Source organism: Acanthopagrus latus, chromosome 2 (assembly GCF_904848185.1).
Source record: "Acanthopagrus latus isolate v.2019 chromosome 2, fAcaLat1.1, whole genome shotgun sequence".
Lineage (NCBI taxonomy): Eukaryota > Metazoa > Chordata > Actinopteri > Spariformes > Sparidae > Acanthopagrus > Acanthopagrus latus.
The window spans coordinates 13,640,759-13,662,803 of record NC_051040.1 but is presented as its reverse complement, the minus strand read 5'-3'; the positions used below and the strand labels follow the sequence as shown (position 1 = coordinate 13,662,803).

Genomic DNA, 22,045 nt, shown 5'->3' with positions numbered 1-22,045 from the left:
AATCCAATTCAATTTAAATTATTTCATTGAAAAATGTATGTCATAATGTACGTTTGACATTTACTATCACATTAAAATGTTTGTAAGTTTTGTCATCCATCTCTTCTTCAGTTTCTTTTAATCTATTCATTATTTAGTTTCTGTTTAGGAGAAGAAAAAAAAAGTAATCGCCCTTTTGCCTCTCATGTGATCCAAAGTACGACTCAACGGCGTACGCTACGAAAGAACGCTGGTCCTTGAAGTTCTATACCGCATGTCATGCATTCTAAATGGGGCGACAAAAACTACATTCCCCACCATGCAACGCAACTGGCGTAGTCTTTCACTTCCTGTTAGCTCTGTGAAGATAGCGGACGAGCGGTCGAAGAAATTACTGATGTATTTATGTGAAATCGGAGCATAATTGTTCAGGAACGCTATTCTGGAGCCCCTGGGGTCCATATTTAGGAGACGACAATGGTAAATATGTCTCAGATGAACAATGTTTTACATTTTTTGTATGGTAGTAGCGTCTTACCGTTAGCTTTTTAGCATTTGAGAGTTCGCTGGATGGCTTCTTCATTCAGTCAGTAGAAAACGGTAGCTAGCTAGTTAGCTAACTTACTACAGCAGTCTAAGGCCACAGATTTGAAGTCACGATGTTTTACCGCGGACTCAAATCAGCACTTAACTCCAATAGATCGCTCGGTGATAATGTTGACTTTGTCAAGGGTTTTGCACAATCATGTTATCAATTTCATTGGGTGTGGTTCAACTAAAGCTAGCTTACACGCTAGCTTAATCTAACGCTGTCAGTATTTAGCAAGCTAACGCTACAGTTGGCTAAATGATGGTATCTCCGTACAGATACTGCTGTTAGATATAACTGCTGGATATTTAAGGACTTCTGGTGTTGAATATAAGTTAAACGAATGACAACTATACGCTAACATCAGATAATCATCCTGACCATGACAAGTATTTACGAAGTCTGTTCTTATCTCATTTTTGTCTCTCTTTATCATAATTTGTCACGTAGATCCGCTTCATCCTCATCCAGAACCGAGCAGGGAAGACACGACTGGCCAAATGGTACATGCAGTTTGATGATGATGAGAAGCAGAAGTTGATTGAGGAAGTGCATGCTGTGGTAACTGTCAGGGATGCCAAGCACACCAACTTTGTGGAGGTAAGGGATAAATCAGTATTATACATATGCATGCATTGGTTGCAAACTTCTTCTCTTCTCGATGGTTCACTGGTATTGCCAATTATGTTGCTTTGTTCAGTTAAACCAGCACTTTTTTTCCAATGCCTCACAAGGACCACAGTATAATGACTGAAGCCAAACTGTTCTTAAACATTTCTTCTGTGGCTTCTTTTTAGTATCATAATTGGGTGACTCATATGTGTCCCACGTTACAGGCATTTTCCACCAGCTACTTAAACAAATCATAAGTCAGTTTTTGAAATAATTTGAAAAAAGAGCAATGCAACAATTAGGTGGTGTTCGAGAGAAATATAAAATCCTCATCTTTTTATATTATGTTTTCTGAGTTCTTAGAAATGTACTGGGTGGGTTTTATCTGAAAGATGGAAGGATTAAGTCTAAGTAAAGCTGCTGTTGTTGTCAAAATACAAGAGAGAGAGAGAGTTCTCAAGAAGCTTAATCTGTGTTGTTCTCACAGTTCAGGAACTTCAAGATCATTTACCGGCGTTATGCTGGTCTGTACTTCTGCATTTGTGTGGATGTGACTGATAACAACTTGGCATACCTCGAGGGAATCCACAACTTTGTAGAGGTAACTGACACAACACATTATATATACACTCAGTAAGTGAACTATGATGATTCAATTCTTATGGTCTGACTGCTTCCAGGAATGTCTGTTAATGATTTCCTACTAAATTTCCCCTTTGGTACAGTCTCACAGCTCCTTAATCTCAAACCTGCATTCATGCAGGTAGTATGGACTGCAGTCAAATAACATTTACTTTACAGACATTAATTTTTTATTAGTCAGTGTTCAAGTTTCTGGGTGATTCATCTTACAATAAGAGAAATGTAAGGCGTAGTCCACACTAACTGTATGATATTGCAGTGGTATCTAAATAACTCCCATAATTACCACGTGAAGTTCTGTCTTCAGTGGAATATGGATTATCGGATTGGTACACGAGGCAACAGATGAGTCACCGTTCAACCATTTAGCATGACAGTCTATGTCAGTTCAAATTCCAAAACACACTCCTACAAGTTTCCAAATTCATTTAACACTCTTGTGTTCAGGGACTGCTGTTACTGACTTTGCTCAGGGTTAGATAATACCAGGTCAAGTGATGCTGGAAACAAGCCTTCAGCAATAGAATAACAAATTGATCACTAATTATAAATCAAGTCTGATAGTAACTGACAGCACGGACAGTGCACAATGAAATAATAACCCTGGCTTAAAACAGCCTGGCCAAAAAGATGTTGCTAAGCAACGAAACAGGCATTTCAGATTTTATTTATTTTTAATGTGCATGCATTTTGGTTGGAACAAAACTTGGTAGTTTCATAATAAGGTCTGTGTCCACTACTGTAAAACCTCTTTCTGCGCAGTCACCTCCTCTCAGTACTCATGTTGGCCCATAAAGTGCCACTGCAGCTAAATCAGAAAACTGCGCATCATTTCAGATCTTGGTTCACAGCAGATCTACCAATAATGTTATGGTTCTATTTTACTAGTAGTATATATTGCATATACCAATCAGTTTATGCATGATGCCTATAAAGTAAGAATAGTCAGAGTGTGTATTTAATTGTGAAAACTAAATTATTTCACTTCATAAAGAAGTTATCCTCAAAGAAGTGGACGAAGAGTTCAGCAAAGGGAAAACATATTACTAAGGAGAGCCCACACAGACAATATTCACCAAAAATGCTGGCTGATTATTGCATCAGTGCTGTTTTGGGTCTGACTGCCAGTATTATAGATACATTATAAAATGTGCTACTTTGGCTCTAATGCAGCATATATCCTGTCTGTTTTCACCACGCTGTGGTCTTGCTCAGTGTCCTGTCCACAACACTATCTGAAATGTGATGTGACAGAAATGGGCTGTCAACACTGGAAACTGGAATCAGCAAAGTTACTAGTAACAAAAGTTGAGGGGATTAAGTTGCAGGAAATGGAAATACTCAAGTAAAGTACCTTAAAATTGTACTTTTACGTCCAGTACTTGAATAAATCATGGTTACATTCCATCACTAAATTTTGATACTAAGACTTTTATTTTTATTGTAAATATCTGTTTTCGGTTTCCTTGATTACTAGTAATGAATTTTGGCCCTGAAAAAACCATATCGATCCTAAACTAAAACATGGAAATAAATAAAAATTTCAGTGACTTGTTGCAAAGCTTCTGGCCATATTTCGATCCACAACATTTCGCTAGTTAATCTTTCATTAAATTCAGCACATATCGGCCTGCATTGATCACTGCGTGAATCATAATTTGTTCTTCTCATATCCGCAGTTTATCATTACTTCCCACTGTAGTGTACTGTATGTGGGATGTGATATCGTCATTCTGGCATTTGTGTTTGTAGCAGAGTTTTTTAAACACCATAAACCCAAAATGGAAATTTCCTACTTACGCAACAGGTTTCCCATGTGGAGGTGATACTCTAATGAGTTTCTGCAGCTCCTTGCTGTGTACAATTTGCATGTACTGCGAGACAGAAATGTCTGACATATTTCAAGGTAGAGACTATATTTTGGAGTAATATAGCAATCAGTGTAAGTGTAACATACAGTGTCACACAATTTATATTATCTTCAGAAAACTTGATGCCAACAGTCCATATGGAGTAGTTGGTGTCTTAATTTAAATGGTGGGTATCTCATTTGAAATAGAACATACAAATAGGAGTTGCTATGGTTATTATATATCTTACTCTCAAAATGTTGAGTCATTATACAGCTCAAGTGCTTCTTGTTCTTAATGATTGTTATTTCTGGGAAACAGCTTTTACTTTTTCTAATCACATTCAGTTTTATAAATCAAATACGAACCTAGTGAAATTGTGAGCTTAATGTACAATCTGCTGTTTGTTTTTGGCTAAGACAAACAGTAGAGCATTTTCTATCCAGAGCCGTCTGGAGTGAAGGTCATTCCATGTAATGTTTGACTATGAAGGAATGCATGTAAGTGCATTCTGAAATGCACAGCATGGCCTTAAGTTGTACTTTCCAGCCTGGTTGTTGGATATAGCCACGTGTTCAAGGAAAAATAACCCATTTAAAATCACTACAGTAGAAGTTTCTTTTTTACTACCTTTTTTTTTTAGTCACTGCACCCAAACTCTAAGCAGGAGTTGTGCCATTGAGAACTGAGAATGATACTGTGTCACTTAAAATGATCTCTTGTGGAAACCAGATGAGACGAGAGCCACATAGATTTTCATGCAGTGTATTTTGGGTGGATGGCCTTGTAGTGGAAATCGGCTTATTACATGGCTGTTAAGTGGATTCTGCTGCTGCTTCGATGTCAGTTTATTTCTGCAGTAATGCATCACACCAAGACACACAATTACCTTACATCTGTATGTCTTTTTAGAGTAGAGTAGTATGTGGTTATCTCCTGGCTGCTGTCTGAATAAATTGACCTTTTTTTTTCACTGTTCCTTTCTTTATTTTAAGGTGCTGAATGAGTATTTCCACAATGTGTGTGAATTGGACCTTGTGTTCAACTTCTACAAGGTAAGGATTTTGCAAGATTGTTCTTGCCTCTGAAACTTCAAGTTATTTTTCCAAACACCTCAATCAAATTAAGGAGCAGAGGAGAAACAGATGAAAAAACAATTATTTCATTACAGTGCCATGGCAACTGATATAATATTCACAACTTGAGCATTCGTTCAGTGAGATTCATCTAAATCATTTTTAGTGGAGGATGGATATACATTTCCCATAAATAGAAATGATAAACAACAAACATCTCTGAAATTGTGGCCACAGACTGCTGCTAGTGTTTGTTCTAGTTTTCAGGTTCAACTTTTGAAGATTAAATATGTAAGAATTCAGCATTAAAATGTTGAAAGAAAACTAGCCCAAACGTCGCCAACAACTTTAAAACGTTGCCTTTTCTGTGAACATTTGCGCCTGAGTCACGTCAGTGTATCATCAGTAATGTTGGTCGTGCAGTGGTGTGTTTGCCAAGCGACACGAACCGTCCGCTTTCATCAGAACCTCCCTGTCCTTCCCATCCAACAACATCCCGCTGCTCCTCAGCCAAAACTATTTCACACACTCAGTCGCCCTCTTTTCTCAGGTGTGTGGCAAGAAAGGCTGATTCATCCCATTATACATCCATTTCACATGTGGTCATGTTTGCCAGGAGTATTTAGTCATCCGGCGGTTATTTTTACATTTTGATGACACAGAGGTGGGGTTGGGTAGTGATGACCACAGGCTGGATGATGTCTTGTCATAGGACAATTTTCCTGGAAACCCAACCCCTTTTAAGAAGATAATGTCACTTTGCTTTCAACAGTGTTGCATGTGGTTTGTGGTGTTTGTGCATTTCCTGCTCACTAATGCACTTCTTGTGTCCACACTTCAAGGTGTACACGGTGGTGGATGAGATGTTCCTGGCAGGAGAGATCAGGGAGACCAGTCAAACCAAGGTCCTCAAACAGCTCCTCATGCTCCAGTCGCTTGAGTAGAAACCGGACACCCATCCTTCCTGCCCGCCTCGGCACCGAAATCAACCTCCCCTTAACTCTGGAAAAAGGACCCCCTATCATTGGCCTGCCTCTACAGAGCAGACTTCACTCCTTAGAGAACTTAAGGGGCGGGGTGTTTTTAGAAATAGAAATACAGAATATTGTTTACATATGGATATATAATATGGAAGTTCAATTAACCTGTTTGTCATAGCAGTCTATCTGTTGTACTTCTAATGAAGTCATGCAGCATGAAGGCTGTACATTTCAACATGTTAACATCTCATAAAGCCTTGTTACCACCCAAAGTACCAGGAACTTTTCGTGTCAGGAACTACTTTTCGATAAAACCAAAAGGTTTCTTCAACCTGTTTGTTGCGTTTACGCCACAAAGCTTTAGGGAAATTTGTCCCTGGAACTTAATTTAGACCCTGTTCCTGCAGTGGAAACGCACCGAGTTCCTCAAGGTTTCTAGTCCCTGGGGTGGAAATGCGGCTTTAGTCACAATCAACTTTATATTCTGTTCACTTTCCCCAAAGCTGCAGAAAATGATTTATTTCATGTGGCAACCAGTTAGTATGTGCATTTATATCGCTGTGCAGTGTGGAAACACTGATGTAGATCAGTCTCCTGCGTTCCTCCTCTCCTCCCCTCATTACTCTCAACATTCATTCAATGGCACTACTGTAACTAACAAGCACCATGTATAAAGAGAGACCGCCTGTAATGATACGTGTGCGTTCATTGAGCACTTACAACAGCCCTGCAGCCAGTCCTATAAATCCACCAGAAGACAGCCCTCGCCTATGATGTGGCAGCAGACTCGTCACGCCTTCTGCTTGTTTTGTATCTGGATCGCAGTACAAGCAAACTACAACTAGAAAGCCCTTTAGAGCAATTGACCCGCCATGGCAGGTTCATTATTGAATGGAGTGTACTCAGGATGAGTGCCATTCTGACAGGGTGTTATTGCGACCTGTGCGCCGTGTCAGACGTGGCTGATGATGATAAACAGTGTAGGTTATGTTAGCAGCTCTGTGGATGTTGTAATCGTTCTCATTATGTTTCAGACTGTCGAGATCATTCAATGCAACTCAGTACGTTAAATGGTGCTTGTTGGTCACGCTTAAAAACACTTAAGACACAAACGCACTCAGATAGACTCAGACTTTGGAGAGTGTGTTTTACATAGGGCAGTACTGTGAAGTTTGCTTCGTATGGTGTGTACATACAGTGTATCTTGTTGAATATTGTGAAATTAACACATTCATTCCAAAACGAGTGCTTCTTGCTCACTGTACGGTCTGAGCAGTTAGAATAAATTGGCTTTTAAATTCCTCCTGCAAGCTTCATGAACTTTGGCAAAAACAAATGTCCCTTTGCTGGACTTTTATGTTTATGAGGTCGCTCGTTATACTCTAATTTTAACCATATCCAGTCACAGTGGTGTCAAAGGTGGTTTCACAATGTTACTGTTGTTCAACTTTTGTATTTTCTTTCTTTCTTTTTTTTTAATGATTAGGCAATTGTGAAATATGTACTGCTTCCCTTATTGTCCACCTGTGTGAGTCTGTTGATGGAAGACGTGTGTGTGTGTGTATGTGTTTCTGTCTACGACTCTGCTACCCGCATCAATACGTCCCATTATATGTAAATAATAAAATAAACAGATGAAGTGATACATCAACATCAACCGTCTCTGCTTCTGATTCCTAATCGATGTGTACGAAAAGGAAATTTTATTATTAAATGCAATCTTTGATATTTTCTCATCTATACTAGGGAGTCAGCAGGTCCTTAAAAACTTTAACATTTAATGTAATATTCGGCATTGTAAGTTATTAAATGGTCTTAAATTTGAATTTTTCATTAAAAAGCATTCTATTTAACTGATACGTGCAGACACTATGATCTAGACTCTGATATGTCTTAACACGTAGTTGACAGCCTTCCTTTGTATATTTGTCAGTTTGACAGGTATATAGTTCAACTGAACCTCTTCACAAACAGCAAATCCAGGTTTTCCTGTCCAGTATTTTAGCACCATCTAGTGGTAACAGATCAAGCTTCTCAATTTATCATGAGGTCATCCCGACAGCCTGCCTCGGATCAATAAATCAGTCAATATATCCACTTCAGCTACATTAAACCACTCTAGCCGTTGCTCCATCGACCCGAGAACATAAATCCAGACAATTGGACACGGAGGGCATTTACTCTTCATCATATGAGTCCTCTGATATCCTAACCTCACCCTGACTGCCTCTGAGAGAAATGAGTCGACTGAAGAATGGAAGATGGTCCAAATGAATCATGTGCATGGATTCCATTGTTGAATTTCAGGGTCTGTTAAGTCGGCTGCCTATAAAGCTGATGTGTTATGGCTTGCTGCTCACAGGGGAGAGGGAAGAAAGTAAGATTTACCTATGTTCAGGATGTGACATACTTCAACTGTAGCCACATTTCCATGGCAGGGATTTTCACAAGGGACTTGGAACCTTTAGAGGACCTCAGTGCAGGTCCATCGCAGGGACTGGGGTCTATGTAAGGGACAGGGAGGAGGCAGAACCCAGACATTTTTCATGGGGGGGCCAGAAGGGGCCACTGAACATCTTTGGGTTGGTCGTGGCACCTTCTGGATAATGCAGAAGCCATATGCATGTTGCAGGTAATTTTACACCTGCCCCCCTTACACTTCAGTTCCCACAGTACGCCCACTGTTAGTATTTTCCGAGTAGAGGAACTTTTGAGTTGGTTCAGTGTTGCAGCAAGTGTTTCAGCCACCATTTCTAAGACCATCTGTAGTCGCAAATCCACAGGAACCTACAGTAGACAAGGATTTACATTCACATCCAGGAGACAGGCCAAAGTTATTAACTGAAAAAAACAAGCAGTTTACTGGGAATTGCATAATCAATACAATCAATGAGCAACACTCACCCTCAACTGACAATAGACAAATCTTATTTACAGCATAGGTTACTTGAGATGTACAGTAGAATTTAGGGTGATTATATAACATTAGTTACTAAGCAACAACTGAGTCAGATTGTGTTCGTCACAATTTAATCAATGTTTTTTTGAATGGCTATTTTGAATCTTATTTTGAACTGTACAATGAATACACACAGGTAAATGAAAGCCAACTATTGCTTCGACCATTTCGATGATTTTTGACAGTTTGAACATATACGACTGCTTGTGAATGAGTGATCAGAGCCGCTGCCACTGACGGCCTCCTACAGCTCAGGAAGTCGACGCCCTTTCATCGTCACCTCCACGTCAGCAGGAGGCATCCAAACAGGTCAAACCTCAGACGCAGCAGGCGTTTGCCACCACTACAGTCACAAACGAGGACATCAAATCGAGAGCCTCAGTTGTTATTTAGTAAGAAATGAAAACATCTACAATTAAAATCTTTATTACAGGATACTGTTCATGTAAAATAAAATGTACATTTCTATAGTTGCAGCATATAAACAAAACAAAAAAACATACATGAAAATTCAAAAGTAAAAGTGCACTTGCAGAAGGAGTCGAACTATCACACGATGCCAATATATTTTGAAAACGACTTTTTGTTGACCATCTGTCTCTTGATATCCTATACCATCTCATGTGTGCTCACCATCTCTTTTCCCTTCAGTGTGCTGGCTCACTCAAGCTTAAAACGCATATGGTTTGTCTGGGAGGACATATGCTTACACTTGAGGAGGAGACATGAGAGACAGGTTTGTTTTTTAATATCCTCTGGGCTGGGTCAGTGTGACCTGCTCTCAGTGGTTAAGACAGAAGCAGTGCCTTTGACTCGACAGTAGGGAGGGGATGTTTTTGAGTTATTAACTCACAACCTCATTCTCCTCCCGCCGCACCACGAACCACGCTGTGTGTTTTACGCGGAAAGAGGAAACCATGTTTCAATGGAAATTCCCTGTTTCTCTCCAGGGGCAGCTCAGGGTCTGTTCTGAGGAGCAAACATCTGGGTCGGCTCGGCAAACTCAATGACACAGAGCAGAGGTGTTACAGAGCTTGACGAGGAGGACTGAAATCTACTTGAACAGAATCCTGATTCTCATCAAGGCGCACTGACAACCTCGCAGGATTAAACAGTGTCGAGCCTCTATGAGGGAACTGAGTGGGCAGTTTGAAAAGTCTCCCAAACATGGCACCGAAGCAAAACCAACTGTGGTTTCCTGTGACGTCCCTTGTACAGTATGTGCAGCATGAAATAAAGGGAGGTCAAGAAAATGGAGAAAGTGCCAGCAGGAGGAGTCAGAGACATTGTTTTGCGAAAACTGATGACCCTTTCCTAACATTACACTGTGATAGGACCAGAGACACTTGGGGCTAAATCTGATAATGCAAAATGTACAGACTTTGGAAACTTTGGAGTAAAATAAAGAGCAACATCTCTTTTTTTTGTGCTTTAAACCTGACCCACAGGCTCCTCTATGTGGATGTAGAGTGGGGTGACTGGACTATTCCTTTGATAGAGACAGGTTCACAAAGAAAATAATATACTGTAGATCAACAATAACAAGTATATTACTAAGGCCAACACTCTATGGCATAATAGTGCATGTTAATGCAAGCCAAAAATGGCAAATGACTGAACATAACACACATCTCAGAGTGCGAAAATGAACATTTTGGACCTGTTTGACTTTTAAAATCTTAAACACACTTCTAAAAAGGTGTAATATTAACTTTAGTTGAAAACCTTCAAAAATTAACTCAATGATCAACAAAATCTGAAGAAAAAACAGTTTTGATGTTATGAAGTCTACATTATGTTGGAGAGATATCTACTGAATTTACCATGCAAACCAGTAAGCCATCCAAAGTTCCTGTGCTGCCGGTGTAAAACACCAACACTCCCCCGGTGCTCCGAGATCTGCACCACCAGACTCACAACTAACCGAGCCAGCAAGCTAACTAGCTAACAGCAACTGAGGTTAGCAGCAATTAGATGCTACTTTGGTCCCATGCTGCTCCTTATTTGTTTTGATTATAATTTTGACAGGTGTAATTTGTATATATTGCACCTTTAACTCACTAATTAGCTGCTTCCATTACTGGGAAAATGTACTGGATCACAACTGCAGAAACCGTTACAAAGATTTGCATTGTATCTGGATCTCAATTTATATACAGTTATTTCAGAACCAAAATCTGTTTTCTCCATCTGACTTACAGGAGGATACTTTTATCACTATGACTGATGGGCTGAATTTGTGAAAAAAAAACAACAACACTGGATTAAAATAACTGATAAGAAAAAGCAAGTTATCAACAGGTGTCTTCATGAAAGTAACAACTCAAAAGCTCTGACCAAAGTAATCATGAATCATATCCAGATAGGTTGAGCGATGAATACGCGGAAATAGTTTACCAATAATAATTTATAAACAGTGATGTGCAAACATAGAAAGCGGGATTGTGTTACTAAAACCAGAATGAAAAAGCACAGCGATAAAACAACAGTAGGACAGCCCATACACACAACCCTTGACGCGTCATTGTCTGGTAAGTAGCCGAGAAACTGCCTTTTTTTTTTAGAAGAAGAAGAGGAGTCCTCTTCTTTGTGATCCCAGCATGTTCACACTGAGGGGTTTCCCTGGCCAGACGCAGGGCCAAAGGGGTTGCAGTGATCTCCATGACCACTCATCCAGGTGATCCAAGGTGTGTGAGACTGAAGAGGGAAGGGTCCCACACACCAAAAAACACCTGGAGCTGAGACGTGGGAAAAGAAAGGAGACGGGAAAAGACGATCACTGACTTGTCAACACTAAAACAGGTTAGAGGTGGACTTCATGTCAAGTTGTGATGTTACAGCCGGAGTTGATGACATGTCACTGACCTGTAGTGGGCGTCCTGTCTGTGTGGGCCTGTGGGCTGAGGTGAGGGTGGTGCCCCCCGATCCCTAGCAATTACACTGCTGTTTATTCTGTGTGGTGGTGCCTCTGGGCTGTCGCAGCTGCCTCAACGAAGCATCTCCATACTGGATACCTGAACCCATCCTCTCCGGGTCCAACTCGCCTTTGAAACAAAAACAGAACAAGAAATGTCAGACACACTAGATTAAAGGAGGGTCCACAGGGCTGCATGTACTCAAGACCATGAATAAAACCAAACACAAGTGTGAGTAATCTGACAGGAACGCCCAATCTAAAACAAACAATGAAATGAGTACCTGAGTCTATCTTATTGAGGATGGTGCGAGCGCACTTCAGGAAACCCTCCTCCACATTCTCCCCAGTCAGAGCGCTCGTCTCCAGAAACATCAGCTCTAATGTGCATATAAAGAGCACACATTCAAGGTGGAGTGAAAAAAAAAGAAAAGAGTGTAAAAGACTGGAGGAGCTACAAAGGACAGGATGTGGTGGCATTAATCATGAAGAGCAAGGATACAGAATAAACCAGACTAAAGGAATTGAAATGCAGGATGATGTAGATTTAACATCAGTCACCGTTCTCCTGAGCAAAGCGCGACGCCTCCAGGAAGGTCACCTCTCTGTCTGCATCCAGGTCTTTCTTGTTGCCACACAGGATAATAACAATATTGGGGCTTGCCAGAGTCCGTGCATCTGTCAGCCAGTTGGTGAGGGCGTTGTATGTCTCCCGACTATAAGACAGGATGAGGCAGATGGACACTTAGTGGAACATGATGGCTAGTTTATCATCTGGCTGTAAAAGATCAACATGAAACATGTTCAGCTCAAATGGTTTTGCATAGCCTCAAGGTGCAAGTGACATGCAAATTCTGTCTCACGTTGTTGTCAGCAAGGACTACAAGTGCATGTGTGTGAACATGTCTACCTATACAGATTTACATACACATCTGCGGTCTGCGTCTGTTTAGGAGTATATATAGACCCTTAAAGTGCTCTTGACATGTGTGGTAATAAATTAATTTTGATTGCCATGTGTTGAATTCACCTATTAAATGATGATGTGAATAAATTCTCATAAATGCCTGTACTGTGACTTCTTCCTTTATATAAACACCTGAGCTGCTCTTATATAATCACATGAAAACTTACATCCAGCTGATTATTTCAATTCAAGGACTCAATAGTATAACCTTGGTACTAAATTTCAGTATCTAAGGACAGAGTCTTCAGAGGGTTACTTTTTTTTCTAAAAAGAAAACAGTCAGTCTAAATTTAGAATCGCCAAAATGAAACACATTTTTCATGTTTGGTTGGTGGCTGACACAGAGGAACTCTCATGTGTAGATGACTAATAAATAAACCGATAAAATAAACTTTGTGCTGCTTTGGCTCTGATGCAAAATTCCCCTCACACGGTGTGCCGCCCACAACAATATCTGATTGGTAGAACATCACAATGAATACCCTATAAACAATGAAATAGTATGAATATGCAAAGTAGCTGGTAACTAAATTGATCAATAAATGTAGTGGAGAGGAAGTATGAAGTTGCAGAAAAAGGAAACATTTAAGTCATTTTTACTGCAATTCAGTTCCATATGGTTATCGGTCTCCTGGATTTCTTATATCAGTGTCAGCCCTGAAAAAGCTGTATCAATTAACACCTAGTAATAAATACCAACCTTCTATCATGATTATTATAGTTACTACTCATTAGTGAAAACAGCAGCCCTTCTGAGACTTTAAGTTGGATACATATTTTCACCTCAACTCACTGGATCAGATTAACTATAACACAGACAGGTTGATCTGTTGGATAATGAAGAACTTTTGTAATGAACTTCTTTGGGTTAAAGCCAAGGACACAGGACCCTGGTGTCCATGGTAACAAGGGGCCAGTGAAGTGAGCAGAAGGGCGTGGGTCAGCAGAATAATGTTTAACAGCTGCTTTCACAATAAGCCAATGAATGGCGTCATCAGTCCTCATCCCCACGCTGATGAGACAGAGCAGCTCAGCTGCGATCTGATTCAGATACATTCATCCATCCTGCTAACCTTTCCACCTGTGTAACGTGATAAATGTCTCCATCTCCCCTTCTCTTCTCTTTCATGGTTTCCATCTCCCTTCACTCTTTCTGTTTTTTTCCCTCAGGTGACACATTCTGTGATGAACTTCTGCTTTCCTGCCAGAGGATGCCTCTACATTACAGCTCCTGCCACTCTGCACTCCACCTCTTCTGCCACAAAAGCCTATACATTCTTACAAACACAAACTATATCACATCCCTGTCTCTTTGCATTACCGCATTCACTCCATCTTGATTTCACAACCCAAAGCTTATGAAATACAGCCCACACACTCATATCATATCAAAAGTATGGATCCCGGTGTGTGCTCATTAAATTGCACAATTTCTGGAGGTGGTATGGACACACTATGATTTTCTTGTGCCACAAAGACTGAACGCAACAATATATGTGCACATGAAAATAAACTGAGAGTGAAGCGAAATGCTATTTACAGATAAGCCTCATGGGTCAGTAAATTTCAATTTCAAATCCAGCCAGATCCAATTTCAACAGTTTGAATATCATTGCTGCGAATGCATGGTAAGGTGCACCTCTGACCGCAATGTTGTGAGGGTTTTTTGGGGGGGGGTACTTTGTGATGATTTCTCATTTAATTGAGAACATTCCCAGGTTTGGGAGACATTTCCCACACTGGTAGGACAATTTAAGTAATGGGCTTTTGTCATGTCGCAAAATACGGAGAATGATAAATGTAAATGTTTATTTTGTCGCAGATATTGTAGAGAATTAGAGCTACAGTGAGTGCAGTGATTGTTTCACCTGGTAATATCATAGACGAGGAGCGCTCCAGCTGCTCCTCTGTAGTAGCTGCGTGTAACAGAACTGTGGAGTGAATGAAGAAATCTTTGGTTAAAATAATAAATTTACAAAATCAACACAGCTGGTGAAACATGGCTGCTGAGGGTGAATGCGAAACTGTCCCTTGCTTTGAGCTATTATCATCATTCAGGCAAGTAATTACTCCTGCTGCTCTGATAAACAAGACAGTGGCATCTCCGCATGGGACTGTCTGAAGCTGGATGTTGCCCAAAGACAGCACATGCGCCCTGTAATTCCTGTTAACCTTGTAATTCTTTTTGCCAGACCCTTAGCAGTAAAATATTGCAGGCTGTACCGGAAACGCTCTTGCCCAGCGGTGTCCCAGATCTGCAGTTTGACCGTCTTTCCACCAACATTGACCACTCGGGAACCAAATTCCACGCCGATGGTGTGGTTGGAGTCCTGTTTGACTGCAACAAGGACGCAGAGAGAAGAATGAAGCAGAGTAACTTACTTTGGCTTAGTTCATGGCCATTTTCTATTTTTTTCTGCAATAACAATTCTGAAGATAAGCCTTTCCAACAGATATCCACTGCCATAATGGAGACAAGACTTTCAACTCTGCTCCCAGAATCATACATCTTTGCTTTGTTGTTATCTTCCCGCGGCTCATATCCACATAAGAGACTAGAGGGAGTCGAGATGAGATTAACACTGTCAACCTGCCCTCCCTTTCTTTCTCCAGTGCAGCACAGGGACCTAACACGTCTTTAATCAAATTAATACAAGCATGTGGGTGAGTGTGTGCATGTGGCTGAGATTTCAGATGATTTGTCACACGATTAGACATTACCATTTGACAATTAACAGCAAACATTAAAATCCTGACTTTTTGATTTTAGAGAAATTTATGAGAAATCCTCCAAAATTAATGACTTGTTTTGCTATGAACTAGCTTACTCATCAAGTTCTTATTTATAATGTTCGGTAGGAGGTAATAAACTAAATAATACGTTTATCAGGCTCAATTCAACAGCCCTGATGTATTTCCTGACTCTGTGAAGCTCATGATGTTTTATTGAATCTGGGGGTGGGGTGTTGTGATTGCACTGGTGGTGGAATGTAACAAAGTACATTAACTCAAGGATTGTACTTTGATACAATTTTGAGTTACACCCACTTCATCCTACTTTATACTTCTACTTAACCAGACTTAGCCATACTGTGCGATCATCTCAACAAATATGAAGTGTTGTTATAGATTAGAGGTGCCATGCTCATTAGTCAGTTCAGGATTGTTGCTGATTGGAACAACTCAGGTTGTGCAGTGTCTTGCAAAGTTGTGCTGGAATTGAAGCAAGGTCATCACGTACTTGTAATAATAATAAAATAGTAAAATGCCCTGCAACAAAACTAACAGGAGATCCCCTAAAGTCCAGAAGCATTTAAAAATAATCAGGATTGTTTACAAGACAATAAAAAATATAATCTTTCAGGACACTGAAGTCTTGATAAGGACCATTTTGCACAGGAAGTGAGTCTCCATTTGAAACTGAAGCACATTTTGGTGGTAATACCACACATGGGTTTCTAATCAGCTCATTTTTAACATGCATTGTCAATGTTTTTAAATCATGTTTTTAAGTTCAGCATGAAATAGGCATCTAAATCAAAGTCTTTTTAACATTTTGTCAGAAGCATGCCTCGGATTATTTTCCTCCATTCTGAATTTTAATACTTCTGCCACCACAGGACTGCTCTATGCAGAAAGCCTGCATTGTGCTAGACATTGCTGGCTCAATAATTACCTAACGTGAATGTCAGGAATCTGGACGGACACAATTTATGCAGTAATTTCAGTGTGATTCCACATGGAAGTCAATGAATAACTCTGCACCCTCACAGAGGCTTCAGGGCTGCTTTGAAGCATGTGCCATGAAACACCTCAGGAAATCCGCAGCACTAATTTCATGACCATGTCGATTTCTGTGTGTCTGTGTAATGGTACAATTATGTCTTCACTTATGCAAACCCGATGTGACTAATGGCCTTTAATGGGGAGAAACTTACACTTGTTCTCGATGAATTGGTGGAGGAGGCAGGATTTCCCCGTCCCGGCGCTGCCAATCACCAGAAACTTGAACAGGAAGTCTGAAAGCAGAGGAGAGGAGGCAGAGATCAATGCAACAAACTGTCGTGAGAGGAGAATCCCCAGAAACAATCCTCAGATTCCCTCCTAATCCTATTGAGCTCCTACTTACACAGCATCCAACAACCTCAAATTAGCCTGCTAATCACAAAGCCTGGCATGTAATCAGCATAACCTGCTACTTATGATTCTAATTTAATATGCTTGTTTGTCTGAGGTGGAAAATGACACCAGCACTTAATAGGACATGTCATTACAGCAAAGCCAAAGCTTTAGAGTTATTGAACATGGCTAAGGTTAACTGACTTGCTAAGGGATTTAATGAATACAGCCAGCTGGTTGTGCAGATGTTGTTGTTGTTGTTGTCTCTTGCTCTGGAAAGTACAACCCAACCCACGCAGATGATCCACAGCCCAAACGACTAGGGCCACTGACATGCAAAGCCATCCATTGGACAGGCAACCATTGTGTGCTGTGACACTGCAGGGGTCATTTACATACATTGGCTGTGCTGCAATTCCTACTAGATCCATGAGATAAAATGAAACTATGTAATGATGTCGGAGGAGTATGAAAGTGTGTGTAGATCAGTGAGGAAACGGTTTCATAATAAACTAACATAAAATCCCCAATGGTTCATTTTACTATTTCACATCTGAACTGACATTAAAATCATGTTGTCATTACTGCAGCTTAAAAAAAACTCACAGTACATACAGTCAATAGCAGTCTCCCAGATGCAGGTGTGTAGGCACTGTGAGCAACATGGGTTTGTTTTGTCAGTAAAATCATTGCAGAAGGCAGTGACCGACTCCAGAGATTTTTCAGCTTTCTAAGACTCTAGAGGAGCGGTTTTATGTTGTTTTCTTTGGAGTGCTGAGAGACACTTGACTGAGGACTGTCATTTTGTCTGCAGAGCCTGCAGAGGGAAAATCAGACCGCCACCTACTTCAGTGGTTATACACCTTTTCAAATTGCAATCAGGCTGGTGTTCACATCCCGCTGCCCCCTCCCCCACAACATCCTGAAATGGTCAAAATGAAATAAATAAATAAATAAATAAATAATATTTTTAAAGTGTGTAACACTTTGACTCTCACAAAAACACTCAATGAAATATATCTTAAATCAAATGACATACGCAATGCAATGTAAAAACTATTCCTCAATCTGATGCAACGATTTACAATGAATGTGTGCATCGTGTGTGTCTGCAGAGTCTATCCATTGGCTATGTTATCATTCTAATGTTGATTGATTGATGTTGATTTACAATTCAAAACTTGATGAAATGATTTCAGTGTGTACCAGTTCTTTAAATTTAGGTCCTTATCATGTTGTCATGGTCATACTGTTTCATCTCTTCCGTTTATGTGTGTGACTCATACGTGAGCGTGTGTTTGTGAGTAATACATAGAGAGCCGGTGAAAGAAAAACAGGAAATCTGAGAGTGACGCTGTTTTCCTATGACTGCAAGAGCAGGTCATGATTGCAAACTGCACCTTTCCTCCTGAGAGCCTGCTTCACTTGGAATTTGAAGACAGTGTGCAATTTTGGTTCAAGCTTAAGCGCTGGCTCTGCTGGATGAAGTGCTGCCCTGGCAAATGATTAGTGACTACTGTTGAGATTAACAGCCAGGTAAACTTGCCGCCAGTATTCAGCTCCATTCAAGGTCAACAGAAACAGTCATTTAGAAAAAAAAGAGAAAAGAGGCACGGATGAGACTGATCTTTAATTCCTGGGTGACATTTAGACTTATTATGATAATGCTCTTGGAGCCACCTTTATCTGCCGACACTTGCCACCCGCCAGCTCAGTTTACAGTGCACTTTTTTTTGTTGAAGCGGGTGTTTTCCCAAGGAACACAAGCTAGAGGTCAAAATTCATGGTAACAGAAGTGCTCAAGCAAACCAAAGGTGCCCACAAGCACTTAGTTTTCTTCAGCAACAGCAGCCAGTGTTACATCTCAACCACACGTTGTCAGCGGCCATGACAGCGGCCGTGACAGAATGAAAAGCTAACAGCTCCGTTCAAAACGCTTGCCTCAGCTTTTCAAAGGCTTCCCAGACTTCATATATCCCCATGCGAGATCTGCATACAACAATCAAGCTGTCAATATGTCAAAGCAATGGGGAGGGAGGGAAGCAGTGCTGCCCTCTCAACAGCAGCCTCTCAGGCTATTGTATTCTTTACACATCAATATTAAATAACCCGAGGGAACAGACAAACACTCTTATCTGCATTCACTTAGACTATGACAACACTTAACACACCCAGGCCAAGATCTACCTACGGTCTACGTGTGATCTGGCCTCTGATCTACTGACAAAGTACACAAGGCTTTTGCATTTGAAATTGCATGAGATGTTCGCTCTATTTATCTGTGCACTCCTGGAATGCTGCACAATAAGACAGAAGAAAAAATATGGAAAGTAGAGAGATAAGATTGAAGTCAAGCAGTCATAAATTATTATCCAAAAAGACCCGTGTAGGAAAGGCCAAAATCAATGCCAAGCAAAGGGTCATTAATTTTTCTTTTTTTACCCAACTAAAGGTAATTTTTCACAATCTGATGACATTTTATGGACTAATCAATTAACCACAAAATTGAGGCTGTAATTAATGATTACATTAATTGTTGATTATTCTCAAGATTAATGGTTTAGCCTATGAAATGTCAAAAGATTGTGAAAAATGCTCAATACTGACTGATTTATCAATAATGACAACTGAGGAAAAAATGAAAATTCAGTGTTTTCAATTAAATGGTTCATGGCAGCTCCAGTACCTATTGACATTTTGCCTACATGAAGCAATATAGACTTCATAAATAGATAAACTCAGCTATCTATTAACACCAACCAAAGTAACTAGTATATTTTGACTTTTAGAAGTAGTATCAGTCAAATTTAAAATTACTCAGAAAAATCCCTCCCAGTCCATTGCGACTGAAAAACTACCATTTTGTATTTCATCTATTGTCTTACCTAAACTACATTCTGTAGCTATACAAATAAATGGATGAAATACTGCCTTATACTGAACCAAGGAATGAATTAAACATGTTCATGAATTCCATCTGGGACTGTTCAACCTGGCCGTGTGCTTATTGTATTCATAATGCTTCTTGCCAGTTCCAATACTCGCGCTCCAGGAGGGGAGACAGCACCGGAGACTGAGACAGAAATCAATAAAAGGCTATTACAGCTACCATTAGCGCTGGCACTTTATATAAATACTGCCCACTGAGATGAAGTTTCATACAAGGAATGAAGGAGAGAGGATACAAGTAGAAATAGATGGAGAGAGTGTGTGAGTGTGTGAGAGAGAGAGAGAGAGAGAGAGTGTGCAACAGGAGAAGATGATGGTGTGCCATTTCAAAACAACTGGGTCTACAGTGTCAGGCCCATTGTGCCACTGATACTATCAGGCAGAGTCATGTTGAAAGAATTCATGCAGAATAGTAATGTCTTTCTGTCTGTCAGTTGGTTGTGTCAGTGACCACAGACAGCTGCAGCCACGTCTTCTTGTCTGTACTACTTGAGATGTAGACTGTCTGAAGTACAAACAGAAGTGAAGAAACTTGGATTCAGGATGGGAGCAGATGTGGAAGAAACCACGAAGACACCTGACAGCTACCGCTCCACAGGTGACCAGCCGATAAGCCACAGCTATCCCACTTCCTCATTACAGGCCTAGTAGCTGATTGTTACCTTCGAAGTGGAAATACACAGTACCTACTGGGGCTGAATCTGGTTGCAAGGTCACTCAATCTGCCTGAAATTCACGGCTCAGGTTACCTCGGCGTCTGGGGGAAGGTTCATCGTGTACCGACACGCTCCTGCTTGCTTTGTGTCTCAAGTTTGGCCAACTTTTTTTTCTTTGTACCTGGAAATGTCTCGCCATCTGTTTTCATGTTACTGACCGTTTGAGGAAGCAACTCTCTCCGCCATTGTAGAACAGAGGTGTCACTTTAATCACGCAAAGACATCGACTACGACAGAAGCTCTGAGTGAACCGTCAGCAGCCAAACCTCAATTATCACTATCAAGACCCGCTGACCCGCTGAGGTGGCTGCTAAACTAAGCTAACCATGTAGCCAGTTAGCTGACTAGCAGCGTCTGTCACATCACACCACAGAGCAGTGTGTATGTCCCAGCTAGCAAGCATGAAATGAGTCAAACATACCGTATGTCTCTGACATGTTGACCCTCGCTGTATGAAGGGACTCAGTCGGGCCTTTTTTTCTACCGCTCCCTCGGTATTGTGACAGTCGTGTACTCGCTGGGTTAACACCTCTTGGGGGTGTTTATCTAACGATGCTAGAGGTTTTCTCGATCCCTTCCTAGCTTACTCGCTCCGACCACAACCAAACACGGCAGCTGCGTGCTACGTCATCCGTCGTCGTGTTGCCTTCGGATACTAATGGCTCTGTGGGAATTTCGACACGAACAAGCCCGAACACGAACAACCTACAAGGCGGTCGAAAATACTGTGTTTGGTTTGGATTTATTGTTGAGTTGTTGTTTGTAAATGCCTTATATGTTGATTATGAGTTCATAATCCACAATCCCCCCATAAATCAGTGGATAAACTGACCACATTGGCTAATTTATCATGAAATTTCCACTTGTAATCTTCTTTTGTTAATAATTGTGTTCCCATTAATTTCATAATAAAGCTAAATATACCAGAAGTATATTATATCATAGTTTCCGTTTTGCTTTGTCGTTAATTTACTTGCATATCCGTTCAGTTTTGAGAAGAAACTGCACACGTACAGAACGTGAATGCAGCATTAAATCACCAGTCTCACTTTAACTTGCTCTCTCTCTCTCTCTCTCTCTCTTTTTTTGAAGCACTTTTTTTCATGTAATGCAGGCGTTTTCCAAATAGTTTAACGTGGTTAATTTTTTTTTTTATAACATTACAATAGTAAAATCAAACATTAATGATACTGTAGTTATGCTGTTATATATCTCTGCAGGTGCAACAACTAGCCACAAGGTGGCAGGCAAAGATAAAGGTACTCCAGGACTGAATCTTCTAGAGACAGTAAGGTGCAGTCTGACCTGGTTTGATAGAGAAGCATTACCATGACATGATATAACATGATCTGGCATTTTTGGTTCATTTTGGTTTATTTTATGTCTATTCTGACTGTTCTTACTCTTACTTTGCTGCAAAAAAAAAAAAAAGAATCAATGCATGAACATGTTATGTCTGTGGTAAAGGGCGTTATGCATGACTGTGGTGTCTTTGGCAAGCAGATGACTACTTTCCCCTGGAAATAATTGCTCATAGTAATGTCTTTTGAGGTTTTAGAGGAATGAGGAATGTCTGTTTTCTTGTTCTTTGCTTATTCATTCATCACCTTTCCATACCTGCACACACACTTATACACAAACACATACTTGTACACATTCAAGCAGAGCCCAGGGCGTGGAGTGCTGGGCCGCC

The 22,045-nt window shown here is 40.5% G+C and overlaps 2 protein-coding genes across 3 annotated transcripts; one reads left to right on the top strand and one right to left on the bottom strand.

The window, feature by feature from the left end:
- Nucleotides 1-300: 300 nt before the first annotated feature.
- Nucleotides 301-7,381, top strand: ap2s1 (adaptor related protein complex 2 subunit sigma 1). The gene is made up of 5 exons (XM_037082257.1): nucleotides 301-459; nucleotides 1,019-1,168; nucleotides 1,668-1,781; nucleotides 4,668-4,727; nucleotides 5,591-7,381. The coding sequence occupies exons 1-5, from the start codon at nucleotides 457-459 to the stop codon at nucleotides 5,690-5,692; spliced, it is 429 nt and encodes a 142-aa protein (XP_036938152.1). The 5' UTR covers nucleotides 301-456; the 3' UTR covers nucleotides 5,693-7,381.
- Nucleotides 7,382-8,562: 1,181 nt separating this feature from the next.
- rab4b (RAB4B, member RAS oncogene family) lies at nucleotides 8,563-20,977 on the bottom strand. 2 transcript variants are annotated; one of them, XM_037079168.1, is made up of 8 exons: nucleotides 20,774-20,977; nucleotides 16,507-16,587; nucleotides 14,792-14,906; nucleotides 14,437-14,499; nucleotides 12,163-12,317; nucleotides 11,886-11,981; nucleotides 11,553-11,731; nucleotides 8,563-11,425 (listed from the first exon to the last, which is right to left on the bottom strand). In XM_037079168.1, exons 1-7 carry the CDS (start codon nucleotides 20,787-20,789, stop codon nucleotides 11,616-11,618), a joined length of 642 nt encoding a protein of 213 aa, XP_036935063.1. In that variant the 5' UTR covers nucleotides 20,790-20,977; the 3' UTR covers nucleotides 8,563-11,425; nucleotides 11,553-11,615. The 2 variants fall into 2 exon arrangements, with proteins under 2 accessions (XP_036935063.1, XP_036935057.1); XM_037079162.1 differs by lacking the exon at nucleotides 20,774-20,977 and adding an exon at nucleotides 20,511-20,553.
- Between the last annotated feature and the right edge of the window lie 1,068 nt (nucleotides 20,978-22,045).